This window comes from Myotis brandtii, unplaced genomic scaffold (genome assembly GCF_000412655.1).
Source record: "Myotis brandtii unplaced genomic scaffold, ASM41265v1 scaffold181, whole genome shotgun sequence".
In the NCBI taxonomy this organism is placed as follows: Eukaryota; Metazoa; Chordata; class Mammalia; order Chiroptera; family Vespertilionidae; genus Myotis; species Myotis brandtii.
The window spans coordinates 1,358,147-1,371,365 of record NW_005356712.1 but is presented as its reverse complement, the minus strand read 5'-3'; the positions used below and the strand labels follow the sequence as shown (position 1 = coordinate 1,371,365).

The following is a 13,219-nucleotide window of genomic DNA, read 5'->3' as shown; positions in this document are numbered from 1 at the left end:
CAACAGCAAGAGGGAGGGACGGAGCCCCAGTCCATAAGCCGTGACCCTGATTGCTGTCCCCTCTCTACCCTGTCACTCTCCTTCTCTGAGCCCCGGTGCAGGAAAGGCCCCTCCCAGGACCAGGGCTGTGTCCGTAAACCGCGAGGGATGACACAGAAGGCAGACGCTGCTTTTCCCCGGGTTTGGGGACTCTTGGTGTTACTACTTGGTGTTATTCCACGTCCCACCCCCAGGTCTTTTGCAGACAACCTTAGCTTTGTCACTAAAATACTACATACGTGTAGTAAAGAGCACAGCTCTTCAGCAGACAGCCCAGTGAATGTGTACAAGTATGTACACCTGTGTAGCCACCACCCAGCTCTGCACAGCCTCTCATCAGCAACCCCCGCCTCCCTCCCAGGCAGTAAATCCCCTGCCACTTCCTCAAAAATAACCCTCTGTTCCGGCTTTCTTACACCTCAGTGCAGTGTGGGCACTGTTTATAAGTGGAATCACCCGTTATGCATTGTTTTATGCCTGGCTTTGCCCAACATTATGTCTATGAAACTCATCCGTGTGGTGGCATGTAGTAGTGGTGTGTGCTTCGTTTGCTGTGGGATAGTATAGCCCAGTGGTCGGCAAACTGCGGCTCTCGAGCCACATGCGGCTCTTCGGCCCCTTGAGTGTGGCTCTTCCACAAAATACCGACTTCTGCGCATGGGCCACGAAGTTTCAATCGCACTGTACATGCACTCCCACACGTATTTTGTGGAAGAGCCACACTTAAGGGGTGAAAGAGCCGCATGTGGCTCGCGAGCCGCAGTTTGCCGACCACTGGTATAGCCATTCTATTTTTCTTGGCATTTGGATGGTTTCCCACTTGTGGCTCTCAGGGAAAATGCTGCTGTGAACATCCTGCTTGTTTTTCGGGCACACGCCTGGTCATTTGTGTTGTAAGAATGGAACTGCTGTCCTGGCCGGTGTGTTCAGTGGTTAGAGCCTCGGTCCACACACCAAAGGGTCATGGGTTCCATTCCTGTCAAGGGCATGTACCCGGGTTGCAGGTGCAGGAGGCAGCCAATGGATGTGTCTCTCTCACATTTCCCCCCCCCCCCCCCACCCCTCCTTTCTCTCCTCCTCGCTCAAAAAAAAATCACTGGAAAAAAGCATCCTCAGATGAGGATTAACAAAAAAAGGGTGGAATTGCTGGTCATAGGATAGGTGTGTATTTCACTCATTAGAAACCGCCAAACGGGTTTCCAGGCCACATCTTCCACCCCACCTGCTGTGGGCGTCCCAGCTGTCCCACGTCTTCATCAACACGTGATACTATTTTCCTATTTATTTGTCTTAGCCATGTTTCGGTATTTTACCTTTATGTGTGTGTGTTTAATTTTTTACTGGAGAATTTCAGGTGCACTCAGAAACAGAAGAGTGTGACGATGCCCCATGTCCTACAAACCACCGGCCCCTGGCCAGTCCTCTGTACATCCACTTGCTCCTCTCTTGTATTGTTTTAAAGTAAATCCCAGAATTTTTATGATTTCATCTGCAAATAACAAATACCTCTAAATGATACGAACTTGAAAAATATAACCACAGGACTATTGTACTTAAAAAATTAGCAGTATTTTCTTAATATCATCAAATATCCAGTCAGGGTTCACATTTTCAATTGTCTTACAAAATCATAATTGCTTTTTATGTTTTTCGTTTGAATCAAGGTACAAATTAAAGTAGGCCGACCCATTGCAGTCGGTCGGTTGGTGTCTCTTAAATCTCTTTAACCTACAGGTTCCCCCTTTATCTTTTTTTTTCCCTTGAAATGTGTCTGCGGAAGAACCTGCGCTGCTTGTCCTGTGGGATTCCCCAAATCTGAGTGCCGCTGACTCTGTCCCCCTGGGGTAGCCCAGCATGCTTCTGCCTTGTCTGCATTTGTCTGTAGTTGGGGGTTGGAGGGAGGAGCTCGGGCGGTTCCGGCCGGGCTCCCTGTGGCCCCGGCCTGACGGCCCCTGTGCTGTCTCCCCGGAAGCTGCACCAGAGCCAGCTGGAGCTGCAGGAGGTGCGGCTCTCCTGCCGCCAGCTGCAGGGGAAGGTGGAGGAGCTCACCGAGGAGAGGAGCCTGCAGAGCTCGGCCGCCACCAGCACGTCCCTCCTGTCCGAGATCGAGCAGAGCATGGAGGCCGAGGAGCTGGAGCAGGAGAGAGAGCAGGTGCCGCCCCCCCCCCACCCTGCCACTCCGGCAGGTGGGGATCGAGGGTGACCCGGGCGGGCCCTGCCTGGGCGCCCCGCCGTCCCCCTGCTGCCCGACGCCCGCTGCCTCAGTGGGAGCCTGTGCGAGCCGCTAGGCCTGCTGGCCAGAGCCTCGTAGGAATGCTTGTTCACTGGTCATAGCCTCACCTCTCACATGGACAGGGTCCTAGGTCATTCGTGATCGCTCACTGGCTGCTTCTCATAACCACTCCTTCCCCATGCACTGACTCCCCCAGAGCAGCCGCCTAGGGAGAGAAGCGCTTTATTTGGCAGATGGGAGGGGCTCGAGGGCAGGGAACATAAGAATTGGGATTCTGTATAGATGTCCGGGGCCCATAGAACTATCCATACTTTTGGAACAGGTGATTTAAAAAAATTTCTGCCAGAACAGGATCTTAGACACTTGGGTTCACTCACTAGAAAAAGATGAGCTGGTGGCAGCACTCTCTCGAGCCCGTAACCAAGAATAATTCTTTCGTGGGGCAGCTGAGACTGCAGCTCTGGGAGGCCTACTGCCAGGTCCGTTACCTCTGCTCCCACCTTCGAGGCAACGACAGTGCCGACTCGGCCGTCTCCACGGACTCCTCGATGGACGAGTCTTCGGAAACCTCGTCTGCCAAGGACGTGCCAGCCGGCAGCTTGCGGACGGCCCTCAGCGAGCTCAAGAGGCTGATCCAGAGCATCGTGGATGGCGTGGAGCCCCCGGTAAGAGGCCGGGCTGAGCGGGGGGTGCCCCGTCCCCTGCAGGACCTGACTGGTGGGAGCTTGAGAGCAAGGAGGGCTGAGAGCCGGGGCGCTGGAGGCTCCGGGACCCTCTCTCCGTGCAGCAGGCGCAGGCATGGGCTCAAGTGCCAGGGATTTCCTGGGAAGCTTGGAAGACAGGGCTTTGGGTCCAGGTGAACACTGCAGGTTACTTCCCTGTAGCCCGTTGGTCCTCAGGGTGGGTTAGCTGTGCACAGGCACAGGGGGAAGGTCCAGAACTTCTGCTGAGGGTGTCTGAGTGAGCACGGGGTGAGACGATCCACAGCAGGGCTTTCTAGAATCCCAGATGCGGCTCCTCTGGAGGCTCCGGCAGGCTGGCATTGCTCCTGGCTCCGGGACCGCCTGCTGCCGGCCTCTTCTCTCTCTCTCTCTCTCTCTCTCTCCCGCGCGCGCGCGCGCGCGCGGCTGTTTCTGCTCGGGTTTTATAGAGTAGCTGTGAAGGAGGATGGAAGGCTGGCCATCCTTAGCCGCACGAGCCGCGTGGACCTGTGGGATGGGCTGCAATATGGAGACTGGGTCGTGGGGGGCAAAGGGAGTGGTTGGGGGACGTGGGCTGTTTACGCCACACAACCTTCCCTGAAGCCGGATACAACAGAAGTACATGTCTAGCTGCTGCTTGCTGACTAGAGAATCTCTCTCCTCTAACCTTCCTTCCTTGCTTTGTCTCTTCTCTCTCTCCGTCCTGCTCTCTGTCCCGCCTCCTGCTATCTTTCTCTCCCCCAAACGGAACCATCTTTCCGCTGGCCGCCTCGTCCCTCCCCTCCACCCTCACCTCTGACCATCTCTCCACTTGCCATCTCCCTGCTTGGCTGGCTCGCTCGGTCTTGCTGTCAGAGCTCCCGGAGGATTGAGGATGACTCCTTAGAAGAACAGATAAGGCAGACCAGCGAGGACTCGCGAGCCCTAAGGGAACTCATGGAGGGAGAGAGGGGTAAACTGAGGCAAAGCCTAGAGGAGCTGCAGCGACTCCACAGTCAGGTGAGCACCCGTCCTCGGTCGGTGCAGGGGGACCTGGCGAGCTTCCTCCTGTGTCCCGTTGAGAAGTGGTTCCCTCTGCCGGCTCCTCGGGGGGCCGTGACCGAGGTTGAGGTGAGGTGGGCGTCTTCCATCTTCGAGAGGAGAAGCCAGTCCCGGTTTAGCCCAGAGTCGCTGTCAGGGATGAGAACGGCTGGCCCGCCGACCTCTGGCCGCGCTGCCTCGCAGAGCCGGGGATGGGGTGGTTCTGCTGTCCCAGTGCCAGCACCGCTCAGGCTCCGGGGTTTTCCGGTCGCTCTTGAGCAGGGAAGTCTGAAAACCAAGGATTGACCTCCAGGCCTCTCCTCTGTAAGTGCCTCGCCTCGGCCAGCCCGTCCCTCAGCTTAGAGGCACTTAGGCTGCTCGCGCTGCTCCTTCCCCGTGTGGTCCTGCCTTCTTCCATGGCTCCCGAGAGAGGACACCCGTATTCTGACCTGGAAAGTTTCCAAGGCTTAGGAGCCAGCCCCACCCAGAAAGGAGCTTCTGAAATGTGTCCGAGGAGATAAACACAGACTCTTCCTGGTGACCAGGGTCAGGTGTCGAGGTTCTGTCCCGCTTGTGGGGGACACCGAGCAGGCAGCCTATTAACCCCGCCCCCACCCAGCCTGCCCCCTTCTTTCCTTGTCCAAAGCTGTCACCCTCCTGCCACACGGGGCTGATGAGAGAGGGAAGTGCAGCCTGGCTTTCGCTCCAGTCGGTCAGTCTTACCTTTCAAAGACCGCCTGGAAATAAACTCTTATCTTTTGGGGGTCGTGCCCCTTAGACTTCCTAGTAGGATTCTCTTGGGAGAAATGGGGAGTCCCGCCCACAGCCGTTCGCCCCTGTGCTCCCTGGGAGGGACCACCGACAGGACAGGCTGTGGAGAGCCGTAGCTTGTTCCCGGCCACGCATGGGGAGTGGGTCTGGGCAGCCCGAGGCATTCTCAGGCCTGAAACCCAAGGCCCTCGGGTGTCGTTGGCAGGAAGGGGTTCAGGCGTGGGGACAGGTCTGACGCTGGGAGAGTAGACACAGGAGAATGCTGATCCGGAAGTTCTTCGGATTAACACAGGCCGTGTTCACCGCAAAGCCCGTTTACATTCCTGCCTGGTGCTTACCCGCTCTTGGTCTTGGCTGTTTTTTGTTTTGTTTTGTTGCTTCTCAGAAGAATAAAACTGGAAACCCCGGAGGGCATCATCTCATTCAGAAGCGTAAGCAAGGCGCAGGTGGCTGAGAGTCTGATGTGGAACTTTTTTCTTTAATTTATTGATTTGAGACAGAGAGAAACATCAGTTTGTTGTTCCACCCATGTGCGCATTCATTGGTTGATCTTGTCTGTGCCCTGGCTGGGGGTCCCACACACAACCTCAACATGTCAGGGCGACGCTCCAACAACCGCGCTCCTGGCCAGGCCTGAGCGCGGGCTCTGAAAGGGACAGCCCCGTGCTTCCCCACGTCGGGCCTTCTCTCCGGCTTCTCCGCCGGAGGCCTCTCCCTGACATGCACGCGGTCTCAGCCTTCCTCAGCCATCAGGTCCCGGTCAGGGTTCGCGTCCTCGGAGCCGCCCCAGCCCTACTGTGTCATCCTTGCCCTCGCTCACATCTCATCTTCCCAGTCCCTAGGCCCCAGGCAGACTAGCTCGAGGTCTGATGTACCTTTTATCTTCTCCTAAAGCAGCGGTTCTCAACCTGTGGGTCGCGACCCCTTTGGGGGTCGAACGACCCTTTCACAGGGGTCGCCTAAGACCATCGGAAAACACATATATAATTACATATTGTTTTTGTGATTAATCACTATGCTTTAATTATGTTCAATGTGTAACAGTGAAAATACATCCTGCATATCTTACGATTCATAACAGTAGCAAAATTACAGTTATGAAGTAGCAACGAAAATAATTTTATGGTTGGGTCACAACATGAGGAACTGTATTAAAGGGTTGCGGCATTAGGAAGGTTGAGAACCACTGTCCTAAAGCATCTATCGCGGTGCCTTGTCAAACACAGAGTTGTCCAGTGAAAGCACAAACAAAGCCCTAGATATCTAACTTCAGGATGTTTTCTTTGATGCTATTCAGTCACGAGGACGGCCACCTTTTTGGGAAAGGTGGGCTTAGGGGTGGCTGTACCCTGTCGTGTAAGAAGCCAGATCAGTCCTCGGGGACCACCATCAGCAAGTTGTCTGCGGGGGGCGGGGGGGAGGGGCGCAGAGCTTACAGCCAGGTGGGCACCGTGTGGGGTGCTGGATGTTACTCATCTCTTTTGATCCTCACAACAACTTGATGGTGGGAAATACTTGTATTCTTGCTTTTTATGAAAAGTAGGTGAAACTGGGAGGGCGAGTCCCTGTCACTTCTAAGGCAGAGAGCTGGTGGTCTCTATCGTGACCAGGTTTCCAGGCCAAAGCAAAACGTTCTTGTTGAGCCCGGCCAGCATGGCCCAAGGGTTGAGCGTTGACCTGTGAACCAGGAGGTCACGGTTCGGTTCCTGGTCAGGGCACATGCCCGGGTTGCGGGCTCAGTCCCCAGTAGGGTGCACGCAGGAGGCAGCCGATCAGTGATTCTCATCATTGATGTTTCTGTCTTTCTCCTCCCTTCTCTGAAATCGATAAAGTTCTTGTTGGGTTTTATCTGGAGCATATTAAATGCTGGCATTGCCTGCCTAGCACGTACTTTTATCTGTTGCTTACTCAGCGTGGAACACCTGGCTGCCCACGCTGGCCGAGTCACGTCAGGGCTCACATGGTCTCCGGGTGCCTGGCTGTCTCTGCCAGGTGCTTCCTGAGTCCTGAGTCCTGGGCTGCCAGGCTGCAGAGCCTGCTGCCAAGTAGGGCGAGGCCGGGCTTCTCGCCCATTGCCTTGTCTGCCTCGGGGTGAGCCGCACATGCGTGTCCTCCTCTGCATGGTGAGCCGCACATGCGTGTCCCGGCCTCTGTAGGATGAGCCGCACATGCATGTCCTCTGCAGGGTGAGCCGCACATGTGTGTCCTCCTCTGCAGGGTGAGCCGCACATGTGTGTCCTCCTCTGCAGGGTGAGCCGCACATGCGTGTCCTGCCTCTGCAGGGTGAGCCGCACATGTGTGTCCTGCCCCTGCAGGTGCCCCCGCCTGCTCTTCCCTAAGGCTGCTCACCCTGCTCATCGGAGCTGTCCCCACCTCAGAAGCACCAGGGCCTGATGTTCCTTACCAGGCTCCCAAGAGCACGAAACCCCTTGCCCTAGTGACAGCAAATGGTCCTGTGTCCCTCTTCATGGTGGGTGTCCTCTGGGTTCCTCCCCGCGGCTGCTTGTGCCGCAGCTGCCACTCGGCTGTCTTAGCTGGGGAGTCCCGGGCCCTGGCTCAGCCTCATTCTCTGGGGATGGTTGGGCTTCGAGGAGTAAACCAAAGGTGACGTCTCTCCCCTCGAGGGAGGGACAGACCTGTGTGGACGGAGCCTCCCTTGGAAACATGTCAAAAGTACGAGTGATATTTAACAAGAGGGCAGGAGGCATCCGGCTGCAGTCTGATCTGTCACCTGTGAGAAGGGGCCCACCCTTCCAGTCATTCAACAAATATGTCTTGAGAGCTCTGCCCGCCAGGTGGCAAACGACAGAAAATCAGTCCCAGAAACTCAGTCCGCTTCACTGAAGCAGGAAGAGAAGGCATGGGCGGGAGACCTGTCCCTTACAGAGCCCACAGGAAGGTTGGAGAACTGAGCTCCAGGACAGGAAGGAGCCGTGGGCAGTGGCAGCAACCGACTGTCCATGTAACACCTTCCCAATGGCCTGAGGCAGTCAGGCGGGGGAGGGGGGGTTGTAGGAGGGGCGGGCGAGACCAGCAAGGCTGGGGTTCACGCCCAGGTGCCTCGGAAAAGATACGTCTTTTCCCTTTGGACTCCCCAGTCGGGGAGGACATGCCCTGTCTCCCACCGAGACTCACAGCCAGGCATGCCCCAGGACAGGGAGGGAGTTTGGATGGTGGCTAGCCAGGAAAATCTCAGCTGTCCGCTCGCTGCACAGCATCCTGGGATTAACATCACCGAGTCAGGCTCCGAGGTGCACGGATGCTGGGACATGAGACTCGGTGTGCCGGGGTCACCGTGGTGCGTGGGGTGCGCCGTGCCACCAAGGGGCTCCCAGCAGAGGACGGGCTGTGGTGCCCTCTGAGGCACAGGGCACGGGAAGGGTGGCAGGTGTGAAGGGAAAGGTGATCACATGGCTTAGGTGTGTGAGCTGCATGTGCTGTGACCAGGGGGCAGCGTGAAGGTGGAGGCGCCAGGCCGGGCCGAGTGCTCTCGCGGGGATGGGACCAGGTCCCGGGCTCTCCCCAGCCAGGTCCTGTGGGTGGCAGTGCTCCTTGTTGAGTTTCTACCAAAAGAAGTGTGTTTCAGAGCCTGGTGCATGTGTAGCCCCCTCCATTAGTTCCCTGGGGTTGCCATGGAATAAAGGAGGTGGTGCGGTGGGCCGTGTACGGAGGGGATCTGGCCCCACGGCTGCGGTCCAGGGCCACGGACCCCTGCCTAGGATGTGGCATCCTTTCTCCAAGAGCGATGGGCCTCCCGCGGGCAGCGGGCAGCGGGCAGCTACCAGCCTGCATGGCACTCAGGCTCCGCGCCTGCCTGGAGTTTCCCGTCCTCTCCCTCTCGGAGGGAGACCCCAGCCAGCAGCTGTGGCATCGTCACGCTCACCCCTTCGGCTTCCCTGCAGGTGACTCTGCTGAGTGTGGAGATGACTGCACTCAAGGAGGAGAGAGACCGACTCAGAGTGACGTCTGAGGACAAGGAGCCGAAGGAGCAGCTTCAGAAGGCCGTCCGGGACCGGGACGAGGCCATTGCCAAGTGAGTGAGCGCGGCTCCTCTCCCTCCACGGTCATCCCAGGAGCCTGCCTGTGCGCTCCGGGCCAAGGTTACATCCTCAGAGGAATATAAAAGTGAAAGACAGTCTCCCTGCTACCCACCCTCCCCCCACACCCGTTCTTCTCTCCAGGCAGACACTGCTGAACGCTGGGTGGGCGTGGCCTGCAGACCTCTCTCCTCATGTGCAGGCCTGTGTGCAATGTAGTTGCCGTGGGCTTTTAAAAGCATCAATGGATGATGCTCTACATGTGTTGTTTTCCCCCCAACTTATGTCTGAGAGAGCCTTCCAATTTCATTATAAATGTACTAGAGGCCCGGGGCACAGATTCGTGCACCAGTAGGGTCCCTCGGCCTGGCCTGCACCCTCTCACAATCTGGGACCCCTTGGGGGATGTTGGAGGCCCAGTGCACAGATTCAGCCCAATCCCCGCAGGCCAGGACGAGGGACCCTATGTGCACCAGGCCTCTAGTATGCATATAAGATCTTTGGTTAATCCAGCGGTTCTCAGCCTGTGGGTCTCGACCCCTTTGGCGGTCGAACGACCCTTTCACAGGGGTCGCCTAAGACCATCCTGCATATCAGATATTTACATTACGATTCATAACAGTAGCAACATTACAGTTATGAAGCAGCAACGAAAATAATTTTATGGTTGGGTCACAACATGAGGAACTGTATTTAAAGGGCCAGAAGGTTGAGAACCACTGGGTTAATCTCCTCCCGCCCTCCGCCCTCCTCCCTTCCCTCTGAGATTCCTCAGTCTGTTCCATGTTTCCATGCCTGTGCATTGAGTGTCTGCCCCCGGTAGTATCATAGCTACCGGTCGAGCAGCCGGACAGTCGCTTAGGCTTTTATATATATAGATATCTACCTGGACATTATTATTTTGGGGTGGGTTTTTTCAACTTTTATTATGGACATTTTCAAACCTACACAGAAGTAGAAAACAAGCTGGATCCCTTCTTACCCATCTCTCAGCTTCAACACCAATCAGCATGTGGCTAGTGTCTGACATCCCCACCCTCACCCACCTCCCCACTGGAGGGGTTGAAGAAAATCACAGCACATCCTGTCCACTCACCTATAAACACTTCCATATGGATCTCTGCCAGAAAAAGGCACTTTCTGTAAAACACAACCCACAGTGCAGTTACCACACTTGAAAAAAGTCATAGTAATTTCTTATGTCATCTAGTATCCAGGGTTCAGATCTTCCCAGTTGTCCTGTGAATCTTTTTGTAATTAATTAGACTCAGACTCCAAAGACGCCATTTACTTGATATGTCCCCAAAGTCTTCCCTCCATTTTTTAAATATTGCATTTATTCATTGAAGAAACTGGGTTGTTTCAGAGTTTACATTCTGACTGTGATTGCATCCCCAGAGTGTTATTTAACATTTTTCTCTGTCTGCTGTATTTCCAGGAAACTGTGTAACTTTTTAATGTGTGTTTTCCTGAGCTGAGAAGAAAAGTATAAATGCATTCTCTTACATTCAAAAAATTTGGAAGTACATAAGCAAAACACATATTTCCCTATTCCCCATCTTGTGTTAAATTGTTGTTAATCCTCACCCGAGGATATTTTTCCATTGGTTTTTTTTTTTAAGAGAGAGAGGAGCCCAAACCGGTTTGGCTCAGTGGATAGAGCGTCGGCCTGCGGACTGAAGGGTTCCAGGTTCGATTCTGGTCAAGGGCATGTACCTTGGTTGCGGGCACATCCCCAGTAGGAGGTGTGCAGGAGGCAGCTGATCGATGTTTCTCTCTCATCGATGTTTCTAACTCTCTATCCCTCTCCCTTACTCTCTGTAAAAAATCAATAAAATGTATTTTTTTTTAAAAAGTGGAAGGGAGGGGGAGAGACAGAAAGAAGCATCAATGTGAGAGAAACACATCAATTGGTTGCCTCCTGCACATGACACTGCAACCAGGGCCAGGGATCGAGCTTGCATCCGAGGTACATACCGTTGACCTGAATAGCATCTGGGACCCTTCAATCCGAGGACCAGCGCTCTAACCACTGACCCATACCAGCTAGGGCCTAAATTATTTCTTTATCATGCACTCAGTCTATACCCTATTCACTGAGTGGAAGGAGATACAAAGTTCTAAAATTGTATCTGCTTTTAGAGTGCTTTGCAACACATTAATAACATTTGTGTATCACTTTGCTGTTTGCAAAACACTTATCCTTTAATGCTCCCAGCCACAGCAAGGGGTAGAAAATTTTAATCCCAGTTTTACACATGAGAACAGATTCTTTCCCCAGGATCACAGCCCAGTGGTGATCACTGGCCTCCACCTCAGGTCTCCGACTCTTGTCCCCACATCCTTTCCCCTTATCATGTGGCTGTTTGTCAGGAACCAAAAGGAGCTCATTTGAAACAGATTGTAAATATGCCTTTTAAGAAAATAATAGGATACATTTTTTAATGTTATTTTTTAAATATATTTTATTGATTTTTAACAGAGAGGAAGGGAGAGGGATATAGAGTTAGAAACATCGATGAGAGAGAAACATCGATCAGCTGCCTCCTGCACACCTCCTACTGGGGATGTGCCCGCAACCAAGGTACATGCCCTTGACCGGAATCGAACCTGGGACCCTTGAGTCCGCAGGCCGACGCTCTATCCACTGAGCCAAACTGGTTAGGGCTAATAGGATACATTTTAATTTCTGACTTTAAAATTCCCTACACCTTTCCCCTTCTCACTTCCTCATCCACTCCTCCCCACCTTTCTGTTGTTTTCATTCATTTTCATCATTTTAGTTTTACCTTTGGGTCTCTCTATCTGGTCAGAACCCCGTATCAGTTCATTTAGGAATTTTACACTCAGTGAGGCTCACAAACCTGTATGTTGACCAATGAACTTTCAAAAAGAGTCTGGAGGTTTTAGCTAAAAATACATATTATTATTCAAGAGTGTTAACGTTTGTAGGTTGAGAACCCAGCTAGGCAGAAACCCGCAAAGGGTTGCAGAGAAGAAAGGAGAGTGAGGAGGTCTGCAAGTCCCGCATTCTCAGGATTGGCCCAGGAGTTACCAGGCCCAGGTCAGGTTGTCTGGAGGCACCCTCTGCTCCTGGGCTGCTAGAATCCTACGGTTCCCTAATGTGATCTCCTCGCAGGAGAAGGGCCCTCACTAAACACAAACTCGAGGGCTAGCAATCCAGCTTATAAAAACAAAAAGGAGTCCGTTGCTAGTGTTTTCATTTAAATGAGGAATTCTAGCCTCTGAAATAATTCCTTTTAAATCTCTGGTTGATATTTGCGTTAGTGGTTTCTGCAGTTCTGCTTTCTGGCTTGGGGCTTCTCATGAATGACAAGCACCAAGATCCCCAGTGTGCAGTCTGAGGCCGGGTAGGAGGTGGGGAGGCGGGCCCTGCCTCAGGCACCGGGGGAAGGAGACCCCTCCTGCGAGCTCCGCCTCGCCCTCCCTCCGCCCGCAGCGTTAGTCAGCACTTTCCGGGTCTCCAGGTTGCTCGTGGCGCCACCTGCCGGGAGACGCCCGGGAACTCCAGAGGCGGCAGCGGGGTGGGGCGCTGGGATCCTCTCCGACAGGCTGGGCGTCCGTGGCAACCGGCTCCACGGAGGAGTTCCGCTCTTTGCCACTGGCCAATAGCAGCGGGCGTGATGTGTGACGTGGCAGCTGGAGTGTCTGAGGCGTCGGCGCTCATTGGACAGGCTCCGCTCTGGTCCCTGCAGCCGCAGTGCGGGCGGGCGGCAACCCCAGCGGTTGTCCTGAGCGACTTCTCTAGGAAGGGCGGGCGGGGCGCCCGTCTGGAGCAGTGGGGTGTCAGGGGAGGTGACTGATTGCTCGGTGGACTGGAGGCCAGTGAGGAAGTGACGGTCATGGTGGTGGCCTGAATGCTTTACCCCAACTGCCCCGCCTTCCAGCCATGCTTAGCCCGGTGCGTTCCTGAGGCCGGAGCTGGGCGGCCTCTGCAGGCGGGTCCTCCAGCTGTCGTCCTCGGGTCGCTGGCCCTGTACGAGGAGGACACTTTTTCGAGTCTTCGTCGTGTTGAATGCAAAAGGGATGAAGACAAGGTCTAAGTGATGCTCATTTTGGCAGCGAGGCAACCAGTGCCGCCTCTACAGAGGCGGCCCGTTAGTCTGCATTTTTATGCCCGTTCCCCCACCTCCTCCCCATTAATATTATTTTGCATTGAGCTGGAACTTAGCAGTGTTGGGCAAGGTTTACGAAGTAGTGTGTGTAAACATTTCAGAATGTGAAAATGCCAAAGTGTGTGTGAGCAATTCCCCATCAATGATCATCATCCAGAGATAACAAAGTAGACATTTTTGCCTGTGACCTTGTATACACACAGGCACTTCTTCTTTTCCGAAGCAAGTATATCCGACCTTGTTTTCTGGTGCTTTCCGCCCCCAGGTCCAAATACATGGTGA

General features: G+C 54.3%; 1 protein-coding gene across 3 annotated transcripts in view; it reads left to right on the top strand.

Moving 5' to 3' along the window:
• The window catches only part of CCDC64 (coiled-coil domain containing 64), an 87,012-nt gene that overhangs the window by 68,904 nt on the left and 4,889 nt on the right, over window positions 1–13,219 (top strand). For all 3 annotated transcript variants that reach the window (XM_014537687.1, XM_005863773.2, XM_014537686.1), the window contains 4 exons: window positions 2,012–2,191; window positions 2,719–2,937; window positions 3,829–3,972; window positions 8,667–8,797. In XM_014537687.1, coding sequence (XP_014393173.1) covers window positions 2,012–2,191; window positions 2,719–2,937; window positions 3,829–3,972; window positions 8,667–8,797 — 674 coding nt within the window. The remainder of the gene's footprint in view (window positions 1–2,011; window positions 2,192–2,718; window positions 2,938–3,828; window positions 3,973–8,666; window positions 8,798–13,219) is intronic.